Source organism: Carettochelys insculpta, chromosome 29 (assembly GCF_033958435.1).
Source record: "Carettochelys insculpta isolate YL-2023 chromosome 29, ASM3395843v1, whole genome shotgun sequence".
NCBI classification, from domain to species: Eukaryota; Metazoa; Chordata; order Testudines; family Carettochelyidae; genus Carettochelys; species Carettochelys insculpta.
The window spans coordinates 6,041,521-6,067,251 of NC_134165.1; the positions used below are offsets into that span (position 1 = coordinate 6,041,521).

A 25,731-nucleotide genomic window follows, 5' to 3' on the forward strand; every position below is an offset into this window, starting at 1 on the left:
AGCCTGGGAGCTGGCTGCGAGTTGGTTTAGGGGCTTGGTGGGGGTGGGATTTGGCTGAAAAAGGCGGGGCCTGTCTAGAGTCTGCTGTTTAGAGTTGTGGGGGTGAGGGGCCTGATTGAGAAGACAAGGGGCCCAGTGACGGTGCAAGGAGAGGCTGGCTGCAGGTGGGGGGCCAGGGGTCCAACTGAGGGGGGGAAGCTGGTTGGAGGTGGAGGACGCGGGCCAGCTGAAAGGGCAAGATTGGTTGGAAGGAGGACAAGAGGCCAAGCTGAGAGGGGCTGGGTGGAAGTGAGGGGGTGAGGGGCCCTGCTGGGGGGCTGAGTGGAGGCGGGACAGAGCCCCGCGGAGCAGAGAGGCTGGTTGGAGGGAGGGCGAGAGGCCGGACTGTGGGTGGGCCTGGGTGATGACAGGGAGGGGCACTTCTGGGGGGAGGGGCAGCATCCCATGTGATGGGGGTTCAACGGGGAGCTGTGTGACCTATCACTAGGTTAGGGCCAGGCCCTGCGGTGACACAAGCGGGGCTACGGCAGCGCCAGCAGCCCGCTCACCACAGGGCTGGGCCAGGCCCGCCGTCTGCATCACCAGCGGCTGCGGCCCAGCACCACACCTGCAGGGGGCGTGGCCGAGCGTCGGTGGGCGGGGCGAATGGTGGGTGTGGCTCGGGCTCCGCGGGCGGGGGGGAGGGGCGGGCGCCGGGGTTGATGGGCGGGGTACGGAGGAGACAAGCCTCTTGTCCCCGCCCCGCGCTCAGACCCGGAAGCGGCGGCGGCGGCGGCGGCGGGGCAGCGGGAACCGGAGATGGCCCCGTCCGGGCTGAAGGCGGTGGTGGGCGAGAGTGAGTGTGGGGTGGGTGGGGGTCTGTTCCCTCGGAGGGCCCGGCCCGGGGGTCTGTTCCCTGGGCGGGGCCGGGCTCGGCTCGGGGCGCTCTCCGGGGGCGGGGTCGCGGATTAGGAGTCCCTCCCCGTCACACACCCTGGGGGGGGTCTGCCCCGCCTTCGGGATCCCCCCGTCCCGTGGGAGCCGCGCGTCGGCCTGGCGGGGGCGTCTCTTTCTCTGGGGGCGTGTCCCGGGCCGGCTCGCTCCGCATTGGCTGGGATGCTGCAGTGCCCGATGGTGGGCGGGCGCTTTCCTCGCCCCGGAGGATGATCAGGGAGGCCCCCCATGGCCTCTGGGGCAGAAGCCCCCCCGGGCCTCGAGCCGTGCCCGGGCCTCGCGTCCTCCCCGGAGGTGGGGCCGCTTCCTGCTTCACACCCCCCCTTCACCTCAGCTGCTTGGTCTCCCACGAGCCCAGCCGCTGAGCTGGAGGGTCTCGGGCCCGAAATCTCCTCTGCCCATGTTGTCCATCAGGTCCCTGGGCACCTCACACTCTTTAGTGCGTTGGGCCTCACCATTCCCCCACTCTGCCCCCTTGTGCGGAGGGCAGCTGAGGCACAGAGACACTCAGCTGCTTGCCCAGGGTTACACAGGGCATATGTGGCAGAGCAGGAAATGGAGCCCTTGGCCTCTGAGAGCAGGGGAGCTGGATCAGTTATTCTAGTGGGGGTGCTGAGAACCACTGTAGCAAACTGTAAATCCTGTATATAATGGAAACCCCATCAAATGTGAGAGTCAGGTTGACTGTTCCTCCCTACTGGGCTTGAAACTGACTCAGTCCTGTCTTCTCTCCCTCTGTGGATGGTAAATGTGCCACTGCACTTGGTGAGGCTTTGTTCTGTGCTGGGCAGAGGTGGTTGTGCTGAGCCCCAGAAGTGGCTGCATTTTCCGTAGTTCATAAAGAAATGAAGCTCTGTTCATAAATGTTAGGAAGGTCACAGTCATGCCAGGCCCAGAGGCAAACACTCAGGCAACTTACAAGCTGTAAGTTCTGAGTTTTGCATTGCTCAAGGCCACACACACTCAGCCACTTGACTGCCAATTTCCCCATCACTGAAAAGGAGATGACGACTGCCTGTGGGGAGGGGGATACTTAATCAGCTGCTACTTCTCTCTGTATAGTGTTTGCCATGTGCATGGTCCTGCACAAGTGCCGGTTTTATTGCTTTCACTGCTGCATTTTGTACCTGTCCATGATGGACTAGCTAGGTGTGGCTTCCCATTAAGGTAAACTCCACAATATGGAAGGACAAGGATCCATCATCCTCCATGATGGCATCTACTTAAGCTCCCTCTCCCATCTTGTCCTGCTTGGCTTTGGACTGGGGAAGCTCCTCTGAGCTCCAGACACAAGCAGACAAAGCAATCTGGTGCTTTGTGGAGGCTGTGACCTGGTTTAAAGCAATGTGTGGGGAAGGGGAAAGAGAAGAAACCAACAAGAAGTGATAGGGCAGCATTGATCCTGGACCATGACCCTGGACAACTCCTTAGCTTATCTGACACCCCAGTGAGGGAGGTGGACTGAGAAGAGAGCTAGGCAGAGCCAGGCTAGGCAGAGAAGCACCAGGTGAAGTGGGTTGTTATGTGGTATTTGCAGCTGTGTGGGGCAGAGACTGTTTTTTTTGTTCTATGTGCCCAGCACCTAGCAGCAGTGGGCAGCCTGAGCCATCTCTGTGGCTTCTGGCCTAGGTGATACTGTAATGTGCATAGCTAATACACCAGACAAGGCAGCTCCAGCTGGCCAGGTCTCTTCCAATAGCTGATTCTGACACAGCCCCTTTCCAAAGGGTTTGCAGCGCACTCACCTTGTCTCTCCGCCAGTAAGATCAGCACCTGATACGCCCCTTAGTCAGCCATCTTGGGAATGCTTTGCGGCAGGACACTGCTGGGTTGCATACTTTATCACCGGCAGTCTCCTCGCCTCTGTAGAAACCTAATAGCTGAGCAGCTGAGATTGTGTACCTGACAGTGAGACAATGACATAGGGAGGGGTCATTTCCCTAAGGCCTTGTCTCTGCTCGGGCTTCAGTTCAGTGGCCAGTTAGCGGTTCTCGTACAAATCCTACAAATGTCGGGAAAAGGTGTAATTTGAACTGCTTGGAATGCAGGTAAAGCACAGTTTAGTCCCAGGTAACTTTGGCTGCTTCTGTATGTTACATTCTTTTGCCCTCTCCCCCCCTCTTGTCACCAGGGACTGTCTGCTACTCTTTGTACAGCACCTAGCACAGCACCAGTTGTTGGCTGGTCCCCAGGCGCTACAGTGCTTGTGATCCTTAGCTCTCATATAGTGCTTTTCACAAGTGGAGTTCAGAGAGCTTTGCAAAAACCACTCTCATTATTCCCAGGTAGGAAAACTGAGGCATGGAGCTGGGGCATGACCTGCTCAGAGTCTCACAGCAGGCAAGTGCTAGAGCCAGGAATAGAAACTGTCTTTCCTAAGTTAGGTCCTGAATGTTCTTCCCTAGGCCACCCTCCCTGCACTTGATCTTTTAACCTCCTGCCGGTCACCAGTGGCTGAATCCCACCGTGTGAATCAGGCCTAAAACTTAACCTTCCCAAAATAGCCTAGGGAGCGTGCCCACACGCACACAGACCGGTCAAATGAAGCAAAGGGTAGATGATGGGATGCAGCCGGCTTCAACTTTTCTGGTCTCTGTAATGTTGATACTGTGCAGTGTAACAATTAAGCAGGCTGTGATGTGCTGCTTGTTTGTAACCAGGTCAGGAGAAATGGGTCACACTTGGTTCTCGGTATAAATTTCTAGAGAGTTATACATAAGATGATTTAATGATGGTAATGATTCAATTACAGTGTCTACTGGATGGACTTAGTCATATGAACCATGGTACTCAGGACTAACATGCTTAGAACTTATCATAGAATCCTAGGGCTGGAAGGGACCTGGGGAGGTCATCAAGTCCGGGCCTCTGCTCAAAGCTGAACCAACCCCAACTAAATCATCCCAGCCAGGGCTTAAAAACCTCTAGGGATGGAGATTCCACCATCTCTCTAGGCAACGTTTTCCAGTGCTTCACTACCCTCCTCATGGAATAACCTTTTTTCTAATACCCAACTTCTGTTAACCATTTGTACATGGAACCTTAAAATCCAGGCTGTCAAGTAACAGCTACCTGCAAACCATCTTCCACGTCCTTCTAGGTTTTGCTCTCGTGACTTTAGAAGAAAGAAAGTCTTAGTGAGAAGCACTGACATTAAGTATATGCAAAAAATTGAGTAGGTAGCCCCCTAAATAATCCATGTAGTGTAGGGTCTTGAATAACAAGCCTGGGCTGTAACTTTTCATTCCCTCTGTTGGGGAAGTCTCTGCAATACTTGAGGAGCTGGGAAAAAGCTTTGTTTTCAGTTGTTTGTTCTCTTCTTTGGAAAATGCGGTAACTTTCCAACTCTGTCCTGTGTGCTTGTAGCAGCTGTTATCAGAGCCAGGTGGCAAAAGGGGAGGAGGGAATGAAGAGGGAGTTTGGAAGAACATTCTGTCCAGAACCGGGGTTTGGTTTGGAGTAGCCAGGCTGGACTTAGAAAGTATCTTGATAGGCACTTCTGGGCCCAGGCCTCTGTGCTTTTGCACTCGGGTTTCTCCTCTTCTGCTTCAGAAAGGACAGCGGGGATGGGAGATGGTTTGGGGTGAATTTAGCTGTGGCTAGAGAGCCCAGAACTGGGAGTACTCAGCCTAGCAAGGAGACTGAGTCACAAAACCAAACCTCAACCAGGGCAGGGTCACCTCTGTGGCCTTTTCCATTCCGGGGCACTGAGATCCCAGTGTATCAAAGGCCCCAGTGCTGTCTACTGGCAGGGGGTCTGCAGGGTTCCCAGCAGCATGGGACCCTGGATCAGGACCCAGAGTTGGGAATTTGCATAGGAAGGAACTTTTCTAGCCAGATGCTGACAGAGGATGACGTGACTTCATGTAACAGGATGTCAGCAGACCAGAGGAGTTCCCCTTGTCCGCACAGCGAAGCGTTGCGCGGTTGGCCAGGCCCAGCTGAGCCTGACACACTTGTCACTGCTGGAGTGGAGGGACCCCAGGAGCTGGGTCCTGGTGTGGGTAAAATGCTGGAGGAAGGCAGCGAGTCAGACACCAGGCGCACTAGACGGTCTGAGTGAAGCAGGCCGGGGTTCAGTGCAGCGCAGATTTAGTTTTTCAATACAGCTCAGACCTCGCTGCAGTAGGGCCGTACTGATGCCTTCGTCTGAGGCACTGGGTCCAGCCCAGTCGCCTGTGTTCCAGGAAGTGGACTTCCAGCTGGAGCTGGTGCAGGAAGGGCTGTGAGGAGGAACGGAGGCCGCTGAATGAGCCTGGCATGTTAGTGAAGCACAGCGCAGGCTGAGGAGGGATCTGCCCCCTCTCGCAATGCACCGGGAGGGGCGTAGACACCAGGGACAGCAGAGCCGGTGTGGGGGAGGGGGAGATGGACCATGTTCCCCAAGAACTAATGGAGATAAATGGGCCAGGAGCGAACTGGGGCTGGTGATGGGAAGCAGGTTGGTAATGATCAGCGGAGGGAGGGTCAGAACAGCCTCCCCCAGGCGCAGTGGGGACAGGCTGGCTGGCTTTGTGGTGGGACGTGAGGGGTTTCTGCAGAGGGGTGTGCAGTAGCCAGGGACTGGGCTCGTGGAGCTGGGAGGCCCCTGCCGGACTAATGTCCCTGTGTGATTCACAAGGGGCGATAGCGTGGGAGTCTGGAGAGCTCTTTCTGCCCGAGCTCAGGGAGCCACGTGTGAGCTCAGAGGCCACCAGCCCAGGTGTGTCACCAGCTCCAGGGTCAGGCAATCAGCCTCTCTGGTGGTGGCCCCACAGAAAGGCAGCAGTGCCAGGGAAAGGCAGGGTAATTGCATTCACTTGCTAAAGCTCACCCAGCTCTGATGCCCTGGGGCAAGTCCCATGTCTCTGCCTCAGTTTCCCCATTGTCACATGGGCAGAGCACTTCCCGGGGTGGGCCGCCGCTCTGGAGTGGAGATGAGGCCCTCAGAGTTTCTGGTTCATGTCTAGACCGTTAAGCCGTGGCTGGCCGGGGTGAGTGGAAACACAACGGCTAGAGCATGGATTCCCAGACTGGGGGCCTTGAAGAAATTCCAGGGAGGGCGTGAGGTGACCCAGCCCTCCCCCACATCATTTCCCCGCACCCGAAGAAAAAGCTGGTCATTGCTTCCGGCTCTCAGCCCCTGCCATTTTACGTGCGTGACCCACTATAAAAGGCGGGCAGCTGGTGAAGACCACGTGGAGTTAGCTGCCTCTTGCAAAGGGGAGTGAGTGTGGGTTGGGGGGAGGAGGATGGGGTTAGATGGGGGGTGGGGGGTGTCTGGCTCGAGGGAGGGGAGTGGGGGGCTGGTGATGCCCGACTTTAGGGGGTGGGAGGGGCTCGGAAGAGGGGGCTCACGCCGCTGGCTTGCTGGACTCATGGGGCTTGGGTGGCTGGCCCGGACACACGGGGCTCAGCTGGCTCAGAGAGGTGACTCTGGCAGTGCAGGGCTCAGGCAGGTGGGCAGCTGGCACAGGGCTCAGGTGGCTGGCTCTGCACTAGGCACCCATGGGGTGTGGGGGGGTAAGAAAAACTGTGCGTATTTTTAACTTTAAATAACATTTTTATATCAAGTTTTTGTGTTTAAGTTATGAGTTGGTTTTTGTGCTAAAGGGGGGTTGGGTGATGGTAAAGAAGGGTCGGGGGCCTGAGGGTTCCTCAAAAATGAAAAGGGAGGCGGGATGCCGAAAAGTTTGGGAACGACTGGCCTCGAGGAAGGGAATGTGGGTGTCCTGAACCCAGCCCCCACCTATGACACAAGACTGGGGCAAAATGATCCGGCTCAGGGAGATAAGATGGCAGTGGTGCAACTCAAGACATGCCGTCCACGTGAGCGGGTGGCAGGAAGCCAGTGCTGTGTGTGCAGAGGCAGCGCGCTGCAGAACGAGGGGGCAAGTGGTCCGTCAGCCCAACTGCAGCGAGCTGGGGTGTGGCTGCTCTGGGAATGCCATGGGCGTTTCCAGAGATGCAGGGGCAAGGAGGCGGTTGGCAAACTGGCAGGCAGAACCAGCCCGATAGAACTGCCCCCTAGGGTGAAGCTGGTCCGTACAGGAGACGGGAGCTTCTCCGGGGCTGGTCCTAGCCTGGGGAACTGCCTGCCCCATGAACCATCCCACATGTCTCTACCTCCTGCTCCACTGCCAGGTTCTCGCCTCGGCCCCGACCAGCCTACCTCAGTGTCACTGCAGAGCAGGCTGTGCTTTAAAAACCAAACCCTCCTGGGTATGCTCAGCTCTCCCCTGCGGGGGAGACCAAACCCCGCCAGACTGATGTTAATCGCAGCCAATGCGGATGCAGGGGTGGGATAAGAACCAAACAGAAGGAAGGCGATTGAGGTTCGGGAGCGGGGCTGCCTGTGGCATCGCTTTGGCTGCTCACTGCGCTGGGGGAGAGGGTGCCAGGCCAAAGCCTTGTGTGCGTGGCAGTCAGGCAGGGAGCTGCGAGGGGCCTGCTCGCAGGACAAAGGCAGCCGAGCTCCAGCAGCGGGAGAGCTGTTACCTGGGGGTTAGTCACAGGCGGTGGAAATTGTCCAATTATGCCTGTTGCAGCTCGGGGTGGGGGGACAGAGCCCCCACCAGCTGCTTGTGTGTGTCACCCTGACCTGCTAGTGCGTGAGGGGGACTCAAGGGGCAGTTCTGGACTTCTCCTGTGGGGCAGGGTGTGGGGAGAAGCTCTGTGCCCCGGAAGGGGCGGGGACTTGGGCAGAAGGGGCAGGGACTAGAGCCATCAGCCCTTAGCCCCACCCAGACAGTGGCACAACCCCTGCTCAGCCCTCAGAGCGGCTCACTGCCATGCTCCAGTGATAGTTCAAAGAGCCTGGGGCTGCGGCTGTCGTTGCGGTGGCTGGAAGCTCCGGGTCCTTTGCGTCTCTGGGCTTCAGTGCAGTTGTCCCACTGCCCACCGTGGGTTGTATGTGCTCAGCCTTTGGGCTGGGACTCCCGTTCCCTGGCCCTGCTTTGCAGGGGACCCTGGAGAGCTCGAGGCTGGGGCCCAGGAAGGAAACCAGCTGCCCGGAAGAGGGAGCTAAGATTTATGCAGAAACCTGACAGATCAGATGCTGGTAGCTCTGCGCGTGCAGTCTCCTGCCCCACTGCCGTTGGGGGCTGAGCTGTGTCCATGGCAGGGTTTGTCCTCCCCAGCAAATAGCCCTGTTTGCGGAGCAGTGGGTGCTGTCCAGGGTCCTCTGCTTGGTGCCCCTCTCTGGTTCCTTCATTTTACACCCGTGACCGGCTCCCCGGTCCCTGTGTTCTCATCTGTTGTCCCCCATAATCAGTGGGGTCCTGGGTCCAGTAGCACCCCCACTAGGCTGGGGGAGGGGCCTCAGCCCACCACCCAACTAATGCAAACAGCTGGGGGTGGAGGAGTGTGAAAGTGACTCGGTCTGTGGTGGTCTCCCTGCCCCAAACTGGAGCCCAGCAGCAGGTGGCAAAGCCTGAGCAGCTGTAGAGGTGCTAGAGCTGACTCCAGATCAGCATGTGGGATAGGGCGTCTTTGCCACTGTGAGGGCACAGCCCTGAAGGCTCCAGAAATTCATGGTTGAGGCCCCAAGGTTTTCAAGAGTACGTGTCCCCACCACTGCTGGAGAAGGTGGTTTGCAGGTGCTGCCTTAGACTCTGCTCTGCCATTGGCTGTGAGGATAATTGCTTGCTCTCGTCATCCATAGACTGGGGCTGCTATCACTATTGTGCAGATGGGGAAACTGAGGCACAGAGGTGTGGCCGTGCTGGCTAGGTCACCCAGCCAGCCAATGGACAAGCTGGGACCAGAAACTGAGTCTCCCAGGTCCAGCACACTATCCACTAGGCCACACTGTCCTGGCATTTTCTGAAACCATCCCCCTGGAGGCGGTGCTTGTGCAGGCTGGCCCCTGACATGGCGCCAGAGCAATGCAGCTTCTGGCTCCCCCTGCACCTGGCTGTCTGAGTCCTGCTAAGACGCCAACAGCGGGCCAAGGGGCTTGTCGGTTGTGCCTTGGCAGGGCTGGCGCAGGGGCAACTGTTCAGGGAGGCTGATTGCGCCCCTCATCTCTTGAGCAGAAAGTAGTGTTCAGCCAGCTCGTCTCCTGCTCCAGCAGTGTCCAGGGTCGGAAATGAACTGCTCGAGGAGGCAGCTGGGAGGGCTGTTGCCCCAGGACTGGTGCAGGGCTACGGTGCAGGCAGATGCAGACGATGAGGGGACAGCTGCTCTGTGAGGGCACCAAGGTACTCATGCCCTGGCTTCCCGGCCTGGCGATTTAAGGCCAGAGCTGAGCCCAAGGTGCTGGAGTCCATAGAATCATAGAATTCTAGGGCAGGAAGAGACCTCAGGAGGTTATCAAGTCCAGTCCCCTGCCTAAAGCAGGATCAACCCCAAATAAATCATCCCAGCCAGGAATTAAAAGCCGGGACTTAAAAGACTGTAGGGATGGAGATTCCACTACCTCTCTCGGTAACACTTTCCAGTGCTTCACCACCCTCCTGGGGAAATAGTTTTTCCTAATATCCAACCTACACCTCCCTCTGTAACTTCAGACCATTGCTCCTTGTTCTGCCATCCATCTACTGAGAACAGCCTCTCTCCATCCTCTTTAGAGCTCCCCTTCAGGAAGTTGAAGGCTGTTATTAAATCACCCCTCACTCTTCTCTTCTGCAAACTAAATAAGCCCAGATCCCTCAGCCTCTCCTCATAGGTCACGTGCTCCAGCTCCTTAATCATTTTTGTTGCCCTCCGCTGGACCTGCTCCAATGCGTTCACATCCTTTCTATACTGGGGGGGTGCCCAGAACTGGACACAATACTCCAGATGCAGCCTCACCAGTGCCAAATAGAGGGGGAATAATAACTTCTCTAGATCTGCTGGAAATGCTGCTCCTAATGCACCGCAACTTGCCATTAGCCTTCTTGGCTACATGGACCAACTGTTGACTCATATCCAGCATCTCATCCACTGTAATCCCCAGGTCCTTTTCTGCTGCACTGCTACTTAGCCAGTTGGTCCCCAGCCTGTAACAGTGCTTGGGATTCTTCCATCCCAAGTGCAGGACTCTGCACTTCTTGTTGAACCTCATCAGATTTCTTTCAGCCCAATCTCCCAATTTGTCATGGTGACTCTGGACCTGATCCCTACCCTCCAGTGTATCCACCTGATCCCCTGTTGGGGCGCTCTGCTGTTGGCCACTGGGCTAGACAGCAGTCTCATTGTGGATTCAATGGCTGGGTCTCTGTTCCTTTGTTCAGCTGGGGAGGTGATCTCACCTTTCATTGTGACCCTTAGCTCTAAAACATTTCTAATACAGCTACACAGCCCATATCCATAACTTCACTTACGGCCACGGCACAGGCATACAATTTGCATAAACATGCAGCAGGCTGGCGTGTTTCCATGCGGGCGTGATTCCAGCCTGCTGCTCGGTGGGGGTTTCATGCTGCACATGCTACTGGTGCCTTCCCAGAAGCCCCTTGAAGGGAGAAAGGCAGCTGCTCCACAGGGGAGGAAGGTGCGATTTGAACTCGAGCCCTGTATCAGGGCAGAGGCAAATTCTTCCTCCCAATAGAGGTGCTCCCAGCCGGAACTAGCACCAGGCAATCCAGTCCTGTGCTAATTGCTTGGTCCACCCTGTGTTCCAGCCAAGTGGTGCTCAGGCCTCCTGGGTGCCAGTGCTGCCACCCTGGGCACGTCCACTCCCCACTCTGTGCCTCAGTTTCCCCAGTGAAGACAGGTGGGGCACAGGCAGCTCTGGACAGCACTTTGGAGCAGCTGCTGCAGAAGACGTTTGGAGAAGGGCAGCCAGCCCCGGTGCACCCTATGGCGTAAGGGACAGAGTCCCCAGATGCACCTGGTGAAGGAGTCACTAGAGCTGCCAGCCTGGGAGGTCCCCTTCAGCACAGCCAGAGCCCTGGGCCAGACACAGGACTCGCAGCCCAGTGACTGGTTCTCCCAGAAGTTCTGAGCACCTGCAGCTCCCCATTACTTCTGCTGGAACTGGAGGTGCTCAGCAGCATCTCAGGATGGGCCCCAGTCAAGGGACCGAGGGAATCAGGCTGAACTGAGAAGACGAGAGGACCACAGTGGGACTGGGGAGCCTTGCGGGGGCTGGGGGGAGGTCACATGACCGAATGGGCTCTGAGAGCGACCTCAGTTGGTCCGGGCTGGGGCACAGCTGCAGGGGGCTGCTGGGGAGCGTGCACGTGCGGTGCCGTGTTGCAGCCTGGGCCATGTCCGTGCCGTGGGGGATGGAGACCGTGGTCAGCGTGGCCCCTTTCGCCTGCTGGTGCCCACCCGAGACCCCCAGTGTCCTGCTGGCTGCGTGCCGAGCTGAGCACAGCCTCCTCCCTGTGCCGCAGCACCGGATCGGCAGCTCAGGGAGCCGCTTCTTCTCTTGGGCGTGTGCCATTGTGTTCCTTGACCTGGGAGGCCCCATTCCCACTGGCTCTAGGGGCAGCAATACGAGTCCCTCTGCGTGCCACGGGCCTGCTGCTCCCAGCTGCCTGGTGTTCCACGCTGGCTCGTGCTTTTAAGACTTGGGCCCCTCCTGGTCTCTGAGCTGGGTCCCAGCAGGCCCGGGAAGCGGAGAGCTGTGGGGCACCTCTGCGGAGATCAGTCTGAGCCCCAGCGGAGGGGCAGTGCCTGGGAGCTCTTCTCCCACCTGGCTCTGGGCAGAGGCCTTGCGGGGACAGCTGAGGGGGCCTCCAGTTAGCAGCCTGGCTGGGATCCCTGCGCCTAAGCATCCCTGAAGGCTCTGCCGCTGGGTGGGGGGAAGGCAGGTTGCCCTGGCATTGCCCATGCTGCACATGCTCAGTAGCTAGCAGCCTCCCCGGCTGCTACTGTGTGCCTGAGGCTGCAGCGGGCGGGTTGCCTGGGCGGGGTCCGTGCTGCGTGAAACAGGGGGGGGTTGTATGTGAGTTGGACCAGGGGGTCTCAGCTGCCCATTGGCTGTCCCCCAGATCTCAGCGCAAGGGCATCCAGCTGTGAGGGATCAGTGAGCGGCGCAGGCCCTGAGCAGCCGGGCGGGAGTGGGCTGCCCCCCACGTCTTGGACTATCACACTGACGCAAGCTGGCGGATGGAAGTTAGAGCCGCGTGCAAGGACCATGCCCCCCGTGCTGACAGTTGGGCCCTTGCACGGTTGATGCCTTGTGGATGCGCTCAGACTCCCCACACCCTCTGTGAGGGTCTGTTTTACTGGTGCGAACAGTAAAACAGAACCAGGAGTCCTGATGCCCAGCCCCCCTGCTCTAACCATTAGACCCTGCTCCCCTCCCAGAGCTGGGGAGAGAACCTAGGAGTGCTGGTTCCCAGTCATCCCTGGGCTGTGATCCCTGGATCCTAATTGTCCGTAGTGCTAGGAATAGAACAAAGGATTCCTAGCCCATGTCCCACTGCTCCAACCTATCGTCCAGCACAGGGAGGGCAACAACTTCATTAGAAGGAGCTTAGCATCATAGAATAGTAGAGCTGGAAGAGACCTAAAAAAGCCATTGAGTGCAGCCCCCTGCTCTAAGCAGGACCAAACCCATCAGATCAGCCCTGCCAGGGCTTTGTCAAGAAGAGACGTAAACACCTCCAGGGGTGGAGACTCCACCACTTCCCTGGGTAGACCGTTCCAATGCTTCACCACCCTCCTAGAGAAAAAGATTTTCCTAATGTTCAACCTGGACCTTCCCAACCACAACTTGAGACCATTGTTCCATGTTCTGCCGTCCGTGACCACTGTGAACAGCCTCTCTCCAGCCTCCTTGCAACCTTCCTTCAGTAAGTTGAAGGCTGTTATCAAGTCCCCCCTCAGTCTTCTCTTCTGCAGACCAAACAGTCCCAATTCCCTCAACCTTTCTTCATAAATCATATGCTCCAGCCCCCTAATTATTTTCGTCGCCTTCTGCTGGACCCTCGCCAGTGTAACCACATCCTTCCTATAATTGGGGGCCCAGAACTGGGCACAGTACTACAGATGCAGCCTCACCAAAGCCGAATAAAGAGGAATAATCACTTCTCTGGATCTACTGGCAACGCTCCTCTTGATGCGACCTAATATGCCATTAGCTTTCTTGGCTACAACAGCACACTGTTGACTCATGTCCAGCTTCTCGTCCACTACAACTCCCAGGTCCTTTTCTGCAGAACTACTACCAAGCCAGTCGCACCCCAGCCTGTTACAATGCTTGGGATTCTTCCAGCCCAAGTGCAGGACTCTGCACTTGTCCTAATTGAACGTCATCAGGTTTCTTGCAGCCCAGTCTTCCAATTTGTCTAAGTCACTCTGGACCCTGTCCCTACCCTCTAGGGTATCTACCTCTCCCCCTAGCTTAGTGTCATCTGCAAACTTGCTGAGGGTGCAATCCAGCCCCTCATCCAGGTTATTGATAAATATGTTGAACAGAACAGGACCCAGAACTGAACCTTGGGGCACTCCACTAGAACCAACCGCCATCCCGGCATCGAGCTGGGACTACCTGCTGGGCCTGACCTTCTAGCCATCTTTCTATCCATCTTGCCATCCATTTATCCAATCCACATTCCTTTAACTTGCCGACAAGAATATTGTGGGAGACCATATCAAAAGATTTGCCGAAGTCGAGATAGATCACATCCATTGATTTTCCCCTATCCACAGAGCCAGTTATCTCATTGTAGAGACTAATCAGATTGGTCAGGCATGACTTGCCCTTCATGAATCCATGCCGACTGTTCCTGATCACTTGCCTCTCTTCCAAGTGCCTCAAAATGACTTCCTCAAGGAGCCTCTCCATGATTTTTCCAGGGACTGATGTAAGACTGACTGGCCTATAGTTCCCTGGATCATCCTTCTTCCCTTTTTTAAAGATGGGCACTACATTTGCCTTTCTCCAATCATCCGGGATGTCTCCCGATCTCCACAACTTTTCAAAGGTAATGGCCAAGGGCTCGTCAACAACATACTCCAACTCTCTCAGAACCCTCGGATGAATTAGGTCCGGGCCCATGGATTTATGTACGTTTAGCTTTTTTAGATAGCTCCTGACCTGTTCTTTCCCCACCAAAGGCTGTCCACCTTCATCCCACAGTGCATCACTTATCGCATTAGTCCGGGAGCTGTCCTTGTCCGTGAAGACAGTGGCAAAGAAGGCATTAAGTACTTCAGCTTTCCCTACATCATCTGTCACTGGGTTACCTCCCTCATCCAGTAGGGGCCCCATGCCCTCTCTGATCACCTTCTTCTTACTAACGTGCCCGTAGAAACTTTTCTTGTTATCCTTCACATTCCTCACGAGTCGCAATTCCAGTTGCGCTTTCGCCTTCCTGATAACTGCCCTACATTCTCGAGCTGTACGTTTATATCCCTCCCTAGACATCTGCCCAAGTTTCCACTTTTTGTAAGCTCCCTTTTTGTGCCTACGTTTTCCAAGGATTTCCCCATTAAGCCAGTCTGGTCTCCTACAATATTTACTTCTCTTGCTGCGCATCGGGACGGTTTCTTTCTGCGCCTTCACTAGGGCTTCCTTAAAATACTTCCGGTCTGGACTCCTTTTCCTTTCATGGTAGCATCCCAGGGATTCTGCCCATCAGGTTCCTGAAGGAGTCAGTCTACTTTTCTGAAGTCCAAGGTATGTAATTTGCTGCTCTCTCTCCTTCCTTTGGTCAGGCTCCTGAAGTCTACCATCTCATGATCACTGTTTCCCAGGTTGTCACTCACCTCTACCTTCCCTGTTAGTTCCTCCCTGTTTGTAAGCAGCAGGTTGAGCCGCGCACAACCTCTGGTCAGGTCCTTCAGCACTTCAGCTTGACTGCTCTGAGGTGGGCTTGTGTGGTGAAGCTGCCTGTGGTGGAGGTGGCAGGACTCAGGTGCCCTGCAAGGCTGTCCCATCTGGTTCTCATTGCTTGTTCCTGAAGTCTCATGCTGCAAGGCGAGGGCCAGTCACCCGCAGGGGTCAGGAAGGGACTTTCCCGGACATGTTGTGGGTGGGTTTTGTTGGCCTCCTTCCCCCAAAGCATCTGGCATACCCCTAGCTGGGGGTGGGACTGGGCGGTCAGGCCAGGGCTCTGAGGTGGCCCTAGGAGGTCCTATCCCCCTGCTCAGGGTGGAGCTGACTGCCCATGTCAGCGAGGGACTGAGCGTGTGTCTGTATCCAGTGGGGCCAGGGGGGCCTGGCCAGCTCAGCAGGGTGGAGCTAGCCAGGAGTCAGGCCAGTAGTTCAGTGAGTTCTGTGCTGTGGCTCCCTGTGCCACCTCTTGGCAGCTCCCTGGAGATTTGGGGGGCCGGGGTGGGGGGAGCAGCAAATGGTCTCAGTGGATGCCTGAGTATGGCCAAATTGGTTACACTGCATTGCTGTGTGACCTCTGATGCCTCACCCCCTCGGCCTCCATTTCCCCATCTGGAAAAATGGCTCTTACTCCTTCCCTGGGTCAGGTGAGACCTCTGAATGAGCCCCTCTGCCCTGCTCTCTCCTGGAGTCCAGAGATTCAGGCTGAGCTGAAAGCGGGCTGGGGCTGTTGCCAGCTTCTGGCTCCTGCTAGGGTTCCCGGAAGTCAGTCTGAATCTGCTGGGGGCACTGAGCATGGCCCTGCCATCCCAGGCAGGCGTGTGTGTTGTGGGAGGTGTTTGCAGCTCTGGGCCATTCCAGAAGCGTGGGTGGAGTACACAGCTCCTGGCCGTTCTCTGTGATAGGTCTGGGTCTGGTCTGTGACCAGCTTCCTGCCACCGCTCTGCTGCAGCAGCGGGTTGCTGCGGTGCCTGGCGTACAGGGCTGGTCCATCTGTCCCCTCCCCACGCCCTGCACCAGGGGCCTGGCATGGATGGGTGTGAGGCTGGGGGCAGCTTGTTAGATCTTAGCCTTGCGCAGCTCTGGATCCGCGGCTGTAGGCAGCTGTCCCTGTTGCCTTTATCTCCGTGCTCTGCGGACTCCCCTCACTCCCCAGCCCACAGGAAGCGACTTGCTGACACACAGCTGAGTTGTGCTGCAAAGATAAAGTGTTCCCGGATGGGAGCAGCCCTCTAGCCACAGCCCAGACCAGCCCTGCTGGTCCGTGTGCCGCAGCTGCCCCTCTGTGCTGGCTCTTGGCTGTGAAGCAAATACACTTGTGTCCCCCAGTGGGTCAGGCCAAAGCCCAGGCTGGGGCTCCCTTGGGGCCTAGCCATGGCCGGCTGGGCCTCAGCTGCCGTGGGCATGAGGGGCTGGGGGCTCTACGTCCGTCGCTGTCTTCCAGCAACCCTCTGACCTGCAGTTGAGTTATCTGTGCTGGCTGCGCTACTTCAGGGCCAGCCAACAGCTGAGTCTGCAGCCCGGCCTGACACATGGCTTTGGAATACATAGGCCAGTCTGTGTGTCCCTGATTCCAGAGGGTCTGTGCATGGGAATAGCAGGGGGCTGCGCAGTGGGAACGACAGGCGTCTGCAGAGCTGTGGGGCAGGTGGGAACCCAGGACTGGAATAGCTGTGGGTTACGAATGAAGGCCCTGGCAGAGCTGGTGGGGGCAATCCAGGGCTGGGCTAGTGGGGCAGTGGGTGAGGAATGGGGGGCACTGGCAGAGCTGGTGAGGACAGTCCAAGGCAGACAGCAGGGGATGGAGGGCACCTCCAGTTCAGAGTTGAGATGCCCGGGCAGAGCTGCATGGAGGAAGCAAGTTTGTATCGGCCTCTACCGTGTCCGACTCCGGTCAGGGAAGTTGGCGGCATACAGTAAACGTGAGCCCCAGGTGCAGGCGCCAGTCCCAGCCTGGCGAGCGAGACGCTCGCGTACGGCAGGTCTACGTGGAACCACTTTCAGGGACCGGCGGGGACGCCAGCACGGCCGGATGCGAAATAACCCCTGGAGCCTTGTCAAGGCTGAGTCCTGAGGGGACCGGAGGTGGAGTGGGCGGGGTGCGCTCATACACCCCTGCTATGGGGGTGGGGTCTAGTGGGGAGAGCTCAGGGCTGTTCCCAGCTTTGCCATGGGCACTTGGCCCTTGATGCAAGGGCTCCCAGTGCCTCAGTTTGCCCACTTTAAAATGGGGATAGTGCCCCTTGCCGGGGGAGGGGCTGAGGTTCGCTGTGTTAACGCTCCTGTAGGCCTTGACAGTGTTCCTGCAGCTGCACCTGTGACCCCCCAGGGCAGCTGCTGCTGGGGTGGGCTGGCTGGTTTGGTTTGGCTGCAGCGAGCCAAGGCCAGGGCTCTGGGCTGCCCTCCCCCAGGGCTCGCCGTGGGCGGGCGCAGTGACTCCCAAGGGCGGCTGGGCAGATGCACTGTCTGCTCTCCTTGGTAACTGCACACAGCCACCCTTGATGCCGTCGGACTTGCTGAGCTGGGAACCCCTGGCAAGGCCAGGTCCAGCCAGCTGGGGGGTGCTCTAGATGGGGTGCATAGCTCTCCCCTCCCCCCCAAAGGGGTGGGGCTTCAGGAAGGTGGGGCAAGGCTGGGCTTGTCTCCCCTAGCCAGCCCTTTCATTGCAGGGTGCTTGCTGCCCGGGGCTCTGGCAGTGATATAAAGGGCACAAGGCCTCTCCTGTCACAGGCCTGGTCCCATCCATCGTGTCTGTTGGGAGCACCTGACCCTCTTGCCTCAAGGCAGTGAGAGACCCAGCAAAAGGCTCCCTGCTCCGTCCTCGGCTGGGTTCTTGGTAGCAGAGCTAGACCTGAATAGTACAACTGGCTAGTGGTCCTGGCGGCACAGCAAAGAGTCGTTTGTAGAGAATGTTTGTGTCGTTATCTTCCTGGGGAAACTAAGGCACTGAGAGGGGAAGTGACTTGTCCATGGTCACCTGGGGCAGGGCGAGCGCTAGAACCAGGGTCCCCTGAGTCCTAGTGCAGTGCTTCACCCCCTAGGCCATGCAGATCCTCTGCTTTTCTCTTCCCCACACCTCATCCCACTGACTTCCTTCAGAGTCCGTATGCTCTGGTCATGCCCAGAGCCTGGCAGGGTCACCTTCGCTTTCTTCTGGCCCCTGCCTGCAGAGCTGCCCTCTCTTCTCCTGCCCTGCTGCTCTGATGTCTCCATCCTCCCAGGGACAGGATTGGTGCTGTGCTGCTGTGGGGTCCTTCACCTGGCCTGCCCCTCCTCCGGGGCCCAGCGCTGCGGCCTCAGCCTTTCAAACTCCCCTTCCCAGTTTTTGCAAGGCTCCCTCACTGCCCACAGCAGCAACAGTCGCGGTGTCAGCTGGTTTGAGCTCTCGGCATCAAAGGGCCCATCTTCACATCCCGCCCAGTAGCGCTGTGCTGGAGACGCTCTGACGCTGAGCCTGTCGGCCTGGTTCAAAAACCTGCGACAGAGGCAGTGACTGTGTTGATGGGAGAAGCCTCCCCACCTGTCTGACCAGCGGCCCCAAGGGAAGGATGGAACCGGTTTGGGGAATGTAGTTGAGACCACTTGGGGTCTGCTCTATGCAATGCCCCAGCTGCTTTGGAAAAGACTCTGCCCTGGCTGTGCCACCGGCTCAAGTTTAGGGATGGGGCTGCAGGTGACCCCCCCCCTCCATTGGCTGGTGTGGGAATGTCCACTGCTCACCCACAGCCAAGCCCTATGGGACCAGCCCGAATTGGGTGCTACCTAGGACCAGAGCAGACAGGACTGTTACAGCAGTGCCGGGAGCCCCAGTCAGGTGGGCCCCATTGTCTGGGACTGAACACAACCAGTCCCCAAGAGCTGGCTGTTGAATTGCTTAGCTGAGCCTTGGGAGCTGCCCAGGAGACAGGCTGGCAGTTCCCTGCTAGGGGCCACATCTCAGAGGGGTCTTTGTAGTGCTGTGCCCCCCCCACCCAGAAGGGGGTCCAGGATCCCTGCCAGTTGCAAGGTGCTGGACAGGGATGGCTCACTTGCTGCCCAGGGAAGAGCCTTTGCTCAGCTGGCAGGAGGGATGGTGGGGGAGCCAAGCCAAGGGCCCATCTAGCCCAGTATCATCCTCCATGAAGATCCCTGAGGGGGGCTGTGCTGGGAGCGTGGTGCAAGCTGGCCTGAGAGCGCGAAGTAGAACCCCCTCCCTGAGGGTCCTTCACCCCAGGGGGGCCCGGCTCAGGGAGCAGCTGTCCCCTCTGGTTCTGCCCCTAACCCCTCTCCTTCCCACACAGAGATCCTCAGCGGCGTCATTCGCAACGTGAAGAAGGAGGGCGAGTGGAAGGTACGTGGGCTGGTGGCGTCTGGCAAACTCTGCCAGGGGCTGCAGCCTAACCTGACCCCCAGCCCCACGAGGGAAGAGGGAGGGGTGGCCACCATGAGCTGTCTTGGGGTGGCCCAGATCAGGGAGACCCACCTGCCTCTCCGCATATGTCCCGATAACCTGCCCTGCGCCCTCCTGCCTCCTCCGCTTCTCTTGGTTTCTTGCCTTCAGTTGTGGCCCACCCCCGAGACACCCCCACAGCCTGCAGAGCATCATGGGCCCCTGACGGCAGAGTTCAGACTCGCCCTGTCCCGCTCTGACCTGTGGCTGCCGAATGCTAAGGGGAGTTGGGCAGGCTGGGGACCCCTCCAGGCAGGGAGCTGGGAAGGTGGGGGGAGGGGTTGCCAGGCCTGCGGGGGGGGGGGGGGGGGGGGCACGTTCAAATGCTCATGATGTTGAGGGAGGCCCGAGACCCGTCTTGGAGCATCTGCTGCCTCTTGGTCTGACCAGAGCCAGCCTGGGTGGGAGGAGTTGGGGGCACCCAGCGAGGGGTAACCTGTGCCCTCGCGCGAAGGATATTGAGCTCCCGGCGTGGGGAGGGCTGGGCCAGGCAGTGCAGCAGAGGGGGCGCAGGGCCCAGCTTGCCCAGGGGCTGGGGCTTCTGCAGAGGGAGCTGGGTGGCTCGGAGCCAGGAGCAGGAGGGCAGTGGAGCAGCTGGGCTGAGGTCTCCAGGCACCCCTCCTTCCCTTTCTCCCTGCCCCGGTCCTGGGCCTGTCCCGGGGTGGGGGCTGGGAGCCAGGATTCCTGGGTTCTGTCCCTGCCTCTCACGCTGACTCCCTACATTACCGGGGGCACAACAGGCTGGTGCCACCCCTTGGAGTGGAGGAGCTCATTCGAATGGCTGGGATGTCCCGAGTTTGTCACGCCTCATACCAGCCGCTGGGCCCTGGGGCTGTTCCCGTAGCTCTTTTTCACTTGGCTGGCCTGGCAGCACTGGGGCCCTGGCGTGCGCTGGGCCAGGAGCTGGCCGGTCACTCTGCCCACTGGCCATGCTGGGGCCCTGGCACACACTGTACCAGGGCAGGACCGGGAGGCAGCCAGTTGCTCTGTCCTGCTGGAGGTGCTGAGGTCCTACTGTGTGCTGTGCCAGGGCTGGGCTGGGAGCCAGCTGGTTGCTCTGCCCCACTGGTGATGCTGGGGCCCTGGTGTGGGCTGGGCTGGAAGCTGGCCAGTTGCTCTGCCCCGCTGGGGGCGCTGGGGCCCTGCTGTGCGCTGTGTCGGGGCTGGGCTGGGAGCTGGCGGGTCGCTCTGCCCCTCTGGCAGTTCTGCGGGTACAGCTGGTGGGCACGGAACTAAGGGCAGAGACTGGCTGTTCTGAAACACGCACCCCTCTCGCTGCTCCAGGTGCTGATCATGGACCACCCCAGCATGCGCATGCTCTCCTCCTGCTGCAAGATGTCCGACATCCTGGCCGAAGGCATCACGAGTGAGTCCCTTGGGGCAGCCCTCCCTGCTCTGGGGACTCTGCCCACCGCGGGGGCAGGCTCCTGCAGCTGGAGGCACGTCGCTGTCGGGGAGCTGGGAACAGGAATGCGGACACAGCTCCTTGTTCCCCTTTGCTGCCCCTGGACACCCTCCTTGCTCTGGGACCTGCCCAGCCTGGCCCCTGGAGCCTCGTTGCTGCTTTCCCAGGCTCCCACAGAGAAACCTCAAGTTGAGAGGCCCCTGGCTGGGGCTTGTCCAGAGCTGGAGAGAGGCTCCGGGGGGGGGGACCCCTGGGATTTGGGGGTCAGAGCAGAGGGACGTTCCTCCCACAGCCCTGGGTCAAAGCAGTGGCTACACTGGATCCTGGAGCCCCCGACATCACCCTGGCCTGCTGCCAGCACTGGGGCCCTTTGGTGTCCCCTTCCCCCAGCATGCAGTGGGTGGCGAAAACCCCCCAGGCTGCTGCTGGCCTGACCCCTGCCCGGTGGCGGCTCTCTCCTAGTTGTGGAGGATATTAACAAGCGCCGGGAGCCGATCCCCAGCCTGGAGGCCATCTACCTGCTCAGCCCAGTGGAGAAGGTACGAACTGGGCCGCTGGAGGGGGCTGCTGCTGCCTGAGGAGGAGGGGAAGCCTGGGAGCAGCCCCCGCCCCCGCCCTGCTTGGCGATGGCACTGTCCCCGGGGAGTGCGCCACGCAGGCCGGGGTGGGAAAGGCACAGGACAGGGCGTCGTGTCTTTGCCACCTGCAGCACGAGCTCTGCCCCAGGTGGCCTCGCGGTACAGGCCAATGGGAGTGGGGGGAGGGAGGCGGGAGGAGCAACCTCAGCTGAGCCCAGGTGAAGGGGAATCACTGTAGCAGAGGCTCCAGAGGGGCTGCAGGTGAGGAGGCTCCTGTGTTTGCAGCAGGGAGGCCTTTGGGGAGAGACCCCGGGGCGGATGGTTCTGGCATAGTGGTGGGGGGGTCGGGTGATGCTCAGTGCCTGTAGGGAGATGACCACGGGGTGGATGGTGCTAGTAGAGCAGAGGGGGGCTGGTGGACGCTCTGCACCCGTGGGGACGGAGACCGTGGGGTGGGTGATGCTGGCAGAGTAGAGCGGGGCTGGGGGATGCTCTGTGCCTGCAGGGGGGCTGCCAGCAGAGGGGCCCTGTAGGAGAAGGCAGTGAGCTGAGCCTGGGACACAGCAGCTGGAGTCTCACCTGTCACTATGGCCCTGCCCGCCTAGCTGGCGTGGCAAAGCTGCCAGGGCCCTGTCGGGGGCTGCTCAGCCAGCTGTTCCCTAGGCTGTTCCAAGCCTGGTAAGTGCAGCGGCAAAGCCAGTGCCAGGCCCCCTCTGTGGCTGGGCAGATGCTTCTGCCCCAGCTAGAGAAGTTTCTGGGACCTGGGCACATGCCAGACCCCAGGTGGGGAGGAAGCCCAGAGACAGGGAGGGGTTGAAGTCTCTCATTGGCATCAGGCTGGGTCCTGGTCCCCCTGGGCAGGGGGCTGGAGGGAGGCCTGGTTGGCTTTGCTAACAGCCTCCCGTGCCCCCCTTTGCAGTCAGTGCAGGCTCTGATCAATGACTTCCGGGGCACCCCCACCTTCACCTACAAGGCAGCTCACGTCTTCTTCACCGACAGTGAGTATCAGGGCTGGGGGATCGCAGCCTGGGCAGCAGTGGTGGGGGGCCCTGGGGCAGCAGCCTGCGTTGCTCTCGGCCTCTCTGCCGGAGGAGCTGGCCTCCCATCTGGCCACAGCCCTGCAAGCCGGGATCGATCCAGCCTGCTGCAGTGGCAGCACAAGGCCAGAGGGACTGTCTGCCCCCGTGCCTGGCGTGCATTGACACCCCCCACCCCCCCATGTCAGGGCCACGTCAGTTTCTCCCCGTCACAGCAGCAAGGGGAGCCAGAGCCCCTCACTCCTGTGGGCCTCTGCCCTGTCGGCATCACGCCGCGGGTGACGGCTGAGGCCCTCCCGTCTCTGCCCCCCATGGTGCTGGGGGCAGGGGGCGAGACGGGGCCTGGTTATGGGCTGTGGCCCCTTCGCTGCTGAACACGGCATGCCCGGTTCGGGGGGGCGGGAGGATGCACGGACGAGTCCTACGTGGCCCCCTTGGCCTGCCTGTTTCACCCCCATGTGCAGCGGTTGTGTCCTGGTGGGGTCCATCCTGCTCCCGGTTGGCACTGTGCTGGGGGTGCTGGACTCTGCACCTGTCACTCTCACCAGCTGCCTTTGCCTTGCAGCCTGTCCTGAGCCGCTGTTCAACGACCTGGCCAAGTCGCGGATCACCAAGGTCATCAAAACCCTCAAGGAGATCAACGTGGCCTTTCTGCCCTATGAGAGCCAGGTGAGGGGCAGCCGGGCCAGGGGCAGGCTGGGCCGGGGGGGAGCTGGCTGGGAGCAGGCAGTGACGTATCGCACCCCAGTCTGCCCCTGCCCTACGAGAGTTGGTGAGGGGCAGATGGGTTTGGAGGGAGTTGGGCCAGGGGGCAGAGTGAAATGGGACACCCCACATGGTGCTTGGGAGCCTTTCCCTTCTAGGCACTGGGTGTCCAGGCAGCAGGCACCAACTGTGGCTCCCTGCCTGGCCCCGCCTCCCTGGCTCACCAGCTCTTATTGCTGGTCTCTGCCAGGCCTGCAAGACAGCCTGATACCTGCCCTTCCCTCAGCTGCCCCATCCTCTCCTCAGATCCTCAGTGGATTCCCCCCAGACCTCTGTGGGGAGGAGCCATGTTTAGTCCTATTGCAGTGAAGGGAAAACTGAGGCACAGAGGGGGGCATGCCTGGCCTCTCAGCGGGCATAGCTAAGTGCATTATAGGCGCGCGCGCGCACACACGCGCGCACACACACACACAGAGAAAAAACGCTGCTGCAGCTGATGCACGTACATGTGTAATCTGTAAGGTGCCCCGGGACGTGCCGATGTCAGAGCTGGCCCGGCTGCCGCCCATTGGCAGTGGGAGAAGAGGGCACGACTGCTGGGGAGGGGTCAGAGCCAGACCGACCTCTGGGGGGCAGCAGGGCCAGGACAGGCTCAGTGGAGGCCAGGGCTGCCTTCTGCTGCCAGGTCCCTTTGTGGCACCCCCTGGCTGGAGACTGGGGGGGATGCAAGAGGCCAGGGGCTGATCTCCCCTCCCCCACCCCCCAGGTGTACTCCCTGGACGCGCCGCAGACCTTCCACGCCTGCTTCAGCCCCTACCGCGCCGTGGACAAGAACAAGCAGGTGGAAACACTGGCGGAGCAGATAGCCACGTTGTGCGAGACCCTGAAGGAGTACCCGGCCATCCGCTACAGGAAGTGAGTGTGCCCCGGCGGGGGAGGGGGGGTACCCAGCCATCCGCTGCAGGAAGTGAGTGTGCCCCGGCGGGGGAGGGGGGGTACCCGGCCATCCGCTGCAGGAAGTGAGTGCGCCCCGGCGGGGAGGGGGGGTACCCGGCCATCCGCTACAGGAAGTGAGTGCGCCCCGGCGGGGAGGGGGGGTACCCGGCCATCCGCTACAGGAAGTGAGTGTGCCCCGGCGGGGAGGGGGGGTACCCGGCCATCCGCTACAGGAAGTGAGTGTGCGCCGGCGGGGGAGGGGGGGTACCCGGCCATCCGCTACAGGAAGTGAGTGTGCGCCGGCGGGGGAGGGGGGGTACCCGGCCATCCGCTACAGGAAGTGAGTGCGCCCCGGCGGGGGAGGGGAGGTACCCGGCCATCCGCTACAGGAAGTGAGTGCGCCCCGGCGGGGGAGGGGGGGTACCCGGCCATCCGCTACAGGAAGTGAGTGCGCCCTGGCGGGGGAGGGGGGGTACCCGGCCATCCGCTGCAGGAAGTGAGTGTGCCCCGGCGGGGAGGGGGGGTACCCGGCCATCCGCTACAGGAAGTGAGTGTGCGCCGGCGGGGGAGGCGGGTACCCGGCCATTCGCTACAGGAAGTGAGTGCGCCCCGGCGGGGGAGGGGAGGTACCCGGCCATCCGCTACAGGAAGTGAGTGCGCCCCGGCGGGGGAGGGGAGGTACCCGGCCATCCGCTACAGGAAGTGAGTGCGCCCCGGCGGGGGAGGGGGGGTACCCGGCCATCCGCTACAGGAAGTGAGTGCGCCCTGGCGGGGGAGGGGGGGTACCCGGCCATCCGCTACAGGAAGTGAGTGCGCCCCGGCGGGGGAGGGGGGTACCCGGCCATCCGCTACAGGAAGTGAGTGCGCCCCGGCGGGGGAGGGGGGTACCCGGCCATCCGCTACAGGAAGTGAGTGCGCCCTGGCGGGGGAGGGGGGTACCCGGCCATCTGCTACAGGAAGTGAGTGCGCCCCGGCGGGGGAGGGGAGGTACCCGGCCATCCGCTACAGGAAGTGAGTGCGCCCCGGCGGGGGAGGCGGGTACCCGGCCATTCGCTACAGGAAGTGAGTGCGCCCCGGCGGGGGAGGGGAGGTACCCGGCCATCCGCTACAGGAAGTGAGTGCGCCCCGGCGTGGGAGGCGGGTACCCGGCCATCCGCTACAGGAAGTGAGTGCGCCCCGGCGGGGGAGGGGAGGTACCCGGCCATCCGCTACAGGAAGTGAGTGCGCCCCGGCGGGGGAGGCGGGTACCCGGCCATTCGCTACAGGAAGTGAGTGCGGCCCGGCGGGGGAGGGGGGGTACCCGGCCATCCGCTACAGGAAGTGAGTGCGGCCCGGTGGGGGAGGGGGGGTACCCGGCCATCCGCTACAGGAAGTGAGTGCGCCCCGGCGGGGGAGGCGGGTACCTGGCCATTCGCTACAGGAAGTGAGTGCGCCCCGGCGGGGGAGGCGGGTACCCGGCCATTTGCTACAGGAAGTGAGTGCGCCCCGGCGGGGGAGGGGAGGTACCCGGCCATCCGCTACAGGAAGTGAGTGCGCCCCGGCGGGGGAGGCGGGTACCCGGCCATCCGCTACAGGAAGTGAGTGCGCCCCGGCGGGGGAGGGGGGGTACCCGGCCATCCGCTGCAGGAAGTGAGTGCGCCCCGGCGGGGAGGGGGGGTACCCGGCCATCCGCTACAGGAAGTGAGTGCGCCCCGGCGGGGAGGGGGGGTACCCGGCCATCCGCTACAGGAAGTGAGTGCGCCCCGGCGGGGGAGGGGGGGTACCCGGCCATCCGCTGCAGGAAGTGAGTGTGCCCCGGCGGGGGAGGGGGGGTACCCGGCCATCCGCTGCAGGAAGTGAGTGTGCCCCGGCGGGGGAGGGGGGGTACCCGGCCATCCGCTGCAGGAAGTGAGTGTGCCCCGGCGGGGAGGGGGGGTACCCGGCCATCCGCTGCAGGAAGTGAGTGTGCCCCGGCGGGGAGGGGGGGTACCCGGCCATCCGCTACAGGAAGTGAGTGTGCGCCGGCGGGGGAGGCG

At 60.5% G+C, this 25,731-nt stretch overlaps 1 protein-coding gene across 2 annotated transcripts in view; it reads left to right on the top strand.

Moving 5' to 3' along the window:
• The first annotated feature begins 728 nt into the window (after positions 1-728).
• Positions 729-25,731, top strand: part of STXBP2 (syntaxin binding protein 2) — a 34,866-nt gene continuing 9,863 nt past the window's right edge. For both annotated transcript variants that reach the window (XM_074979918.1, XM_074979919.1), the window contains exons 1-7: positions 729-835; positions 18,907-18,956; positions 20,340-20,421; positions 20,923-20,999; positions 21,958-22,036; positions 22,641-22,744; positions 23,547-23,695. In XM_074979918.1, the coding sequence (XP_074836019.1) occupies positions 799-835; positions 18,907-18,956; positions 20,340-20,421; positions 20,923-20,999; positions 21,958-22,036; positions 22,641-22,744; positions 23,547-23,695 (578 nt within the window). In that variant the 5' untranslated portion in view covers positions 729-798. The remainder of the gene's footprint in view (positions 836-18,906; positions 18,957-20,339; positions 20,422-20,922; positions 21,000-21,957; positions 22,037-22,640; positions 22,745-23,546; positions 23,696-25,731) is intronic.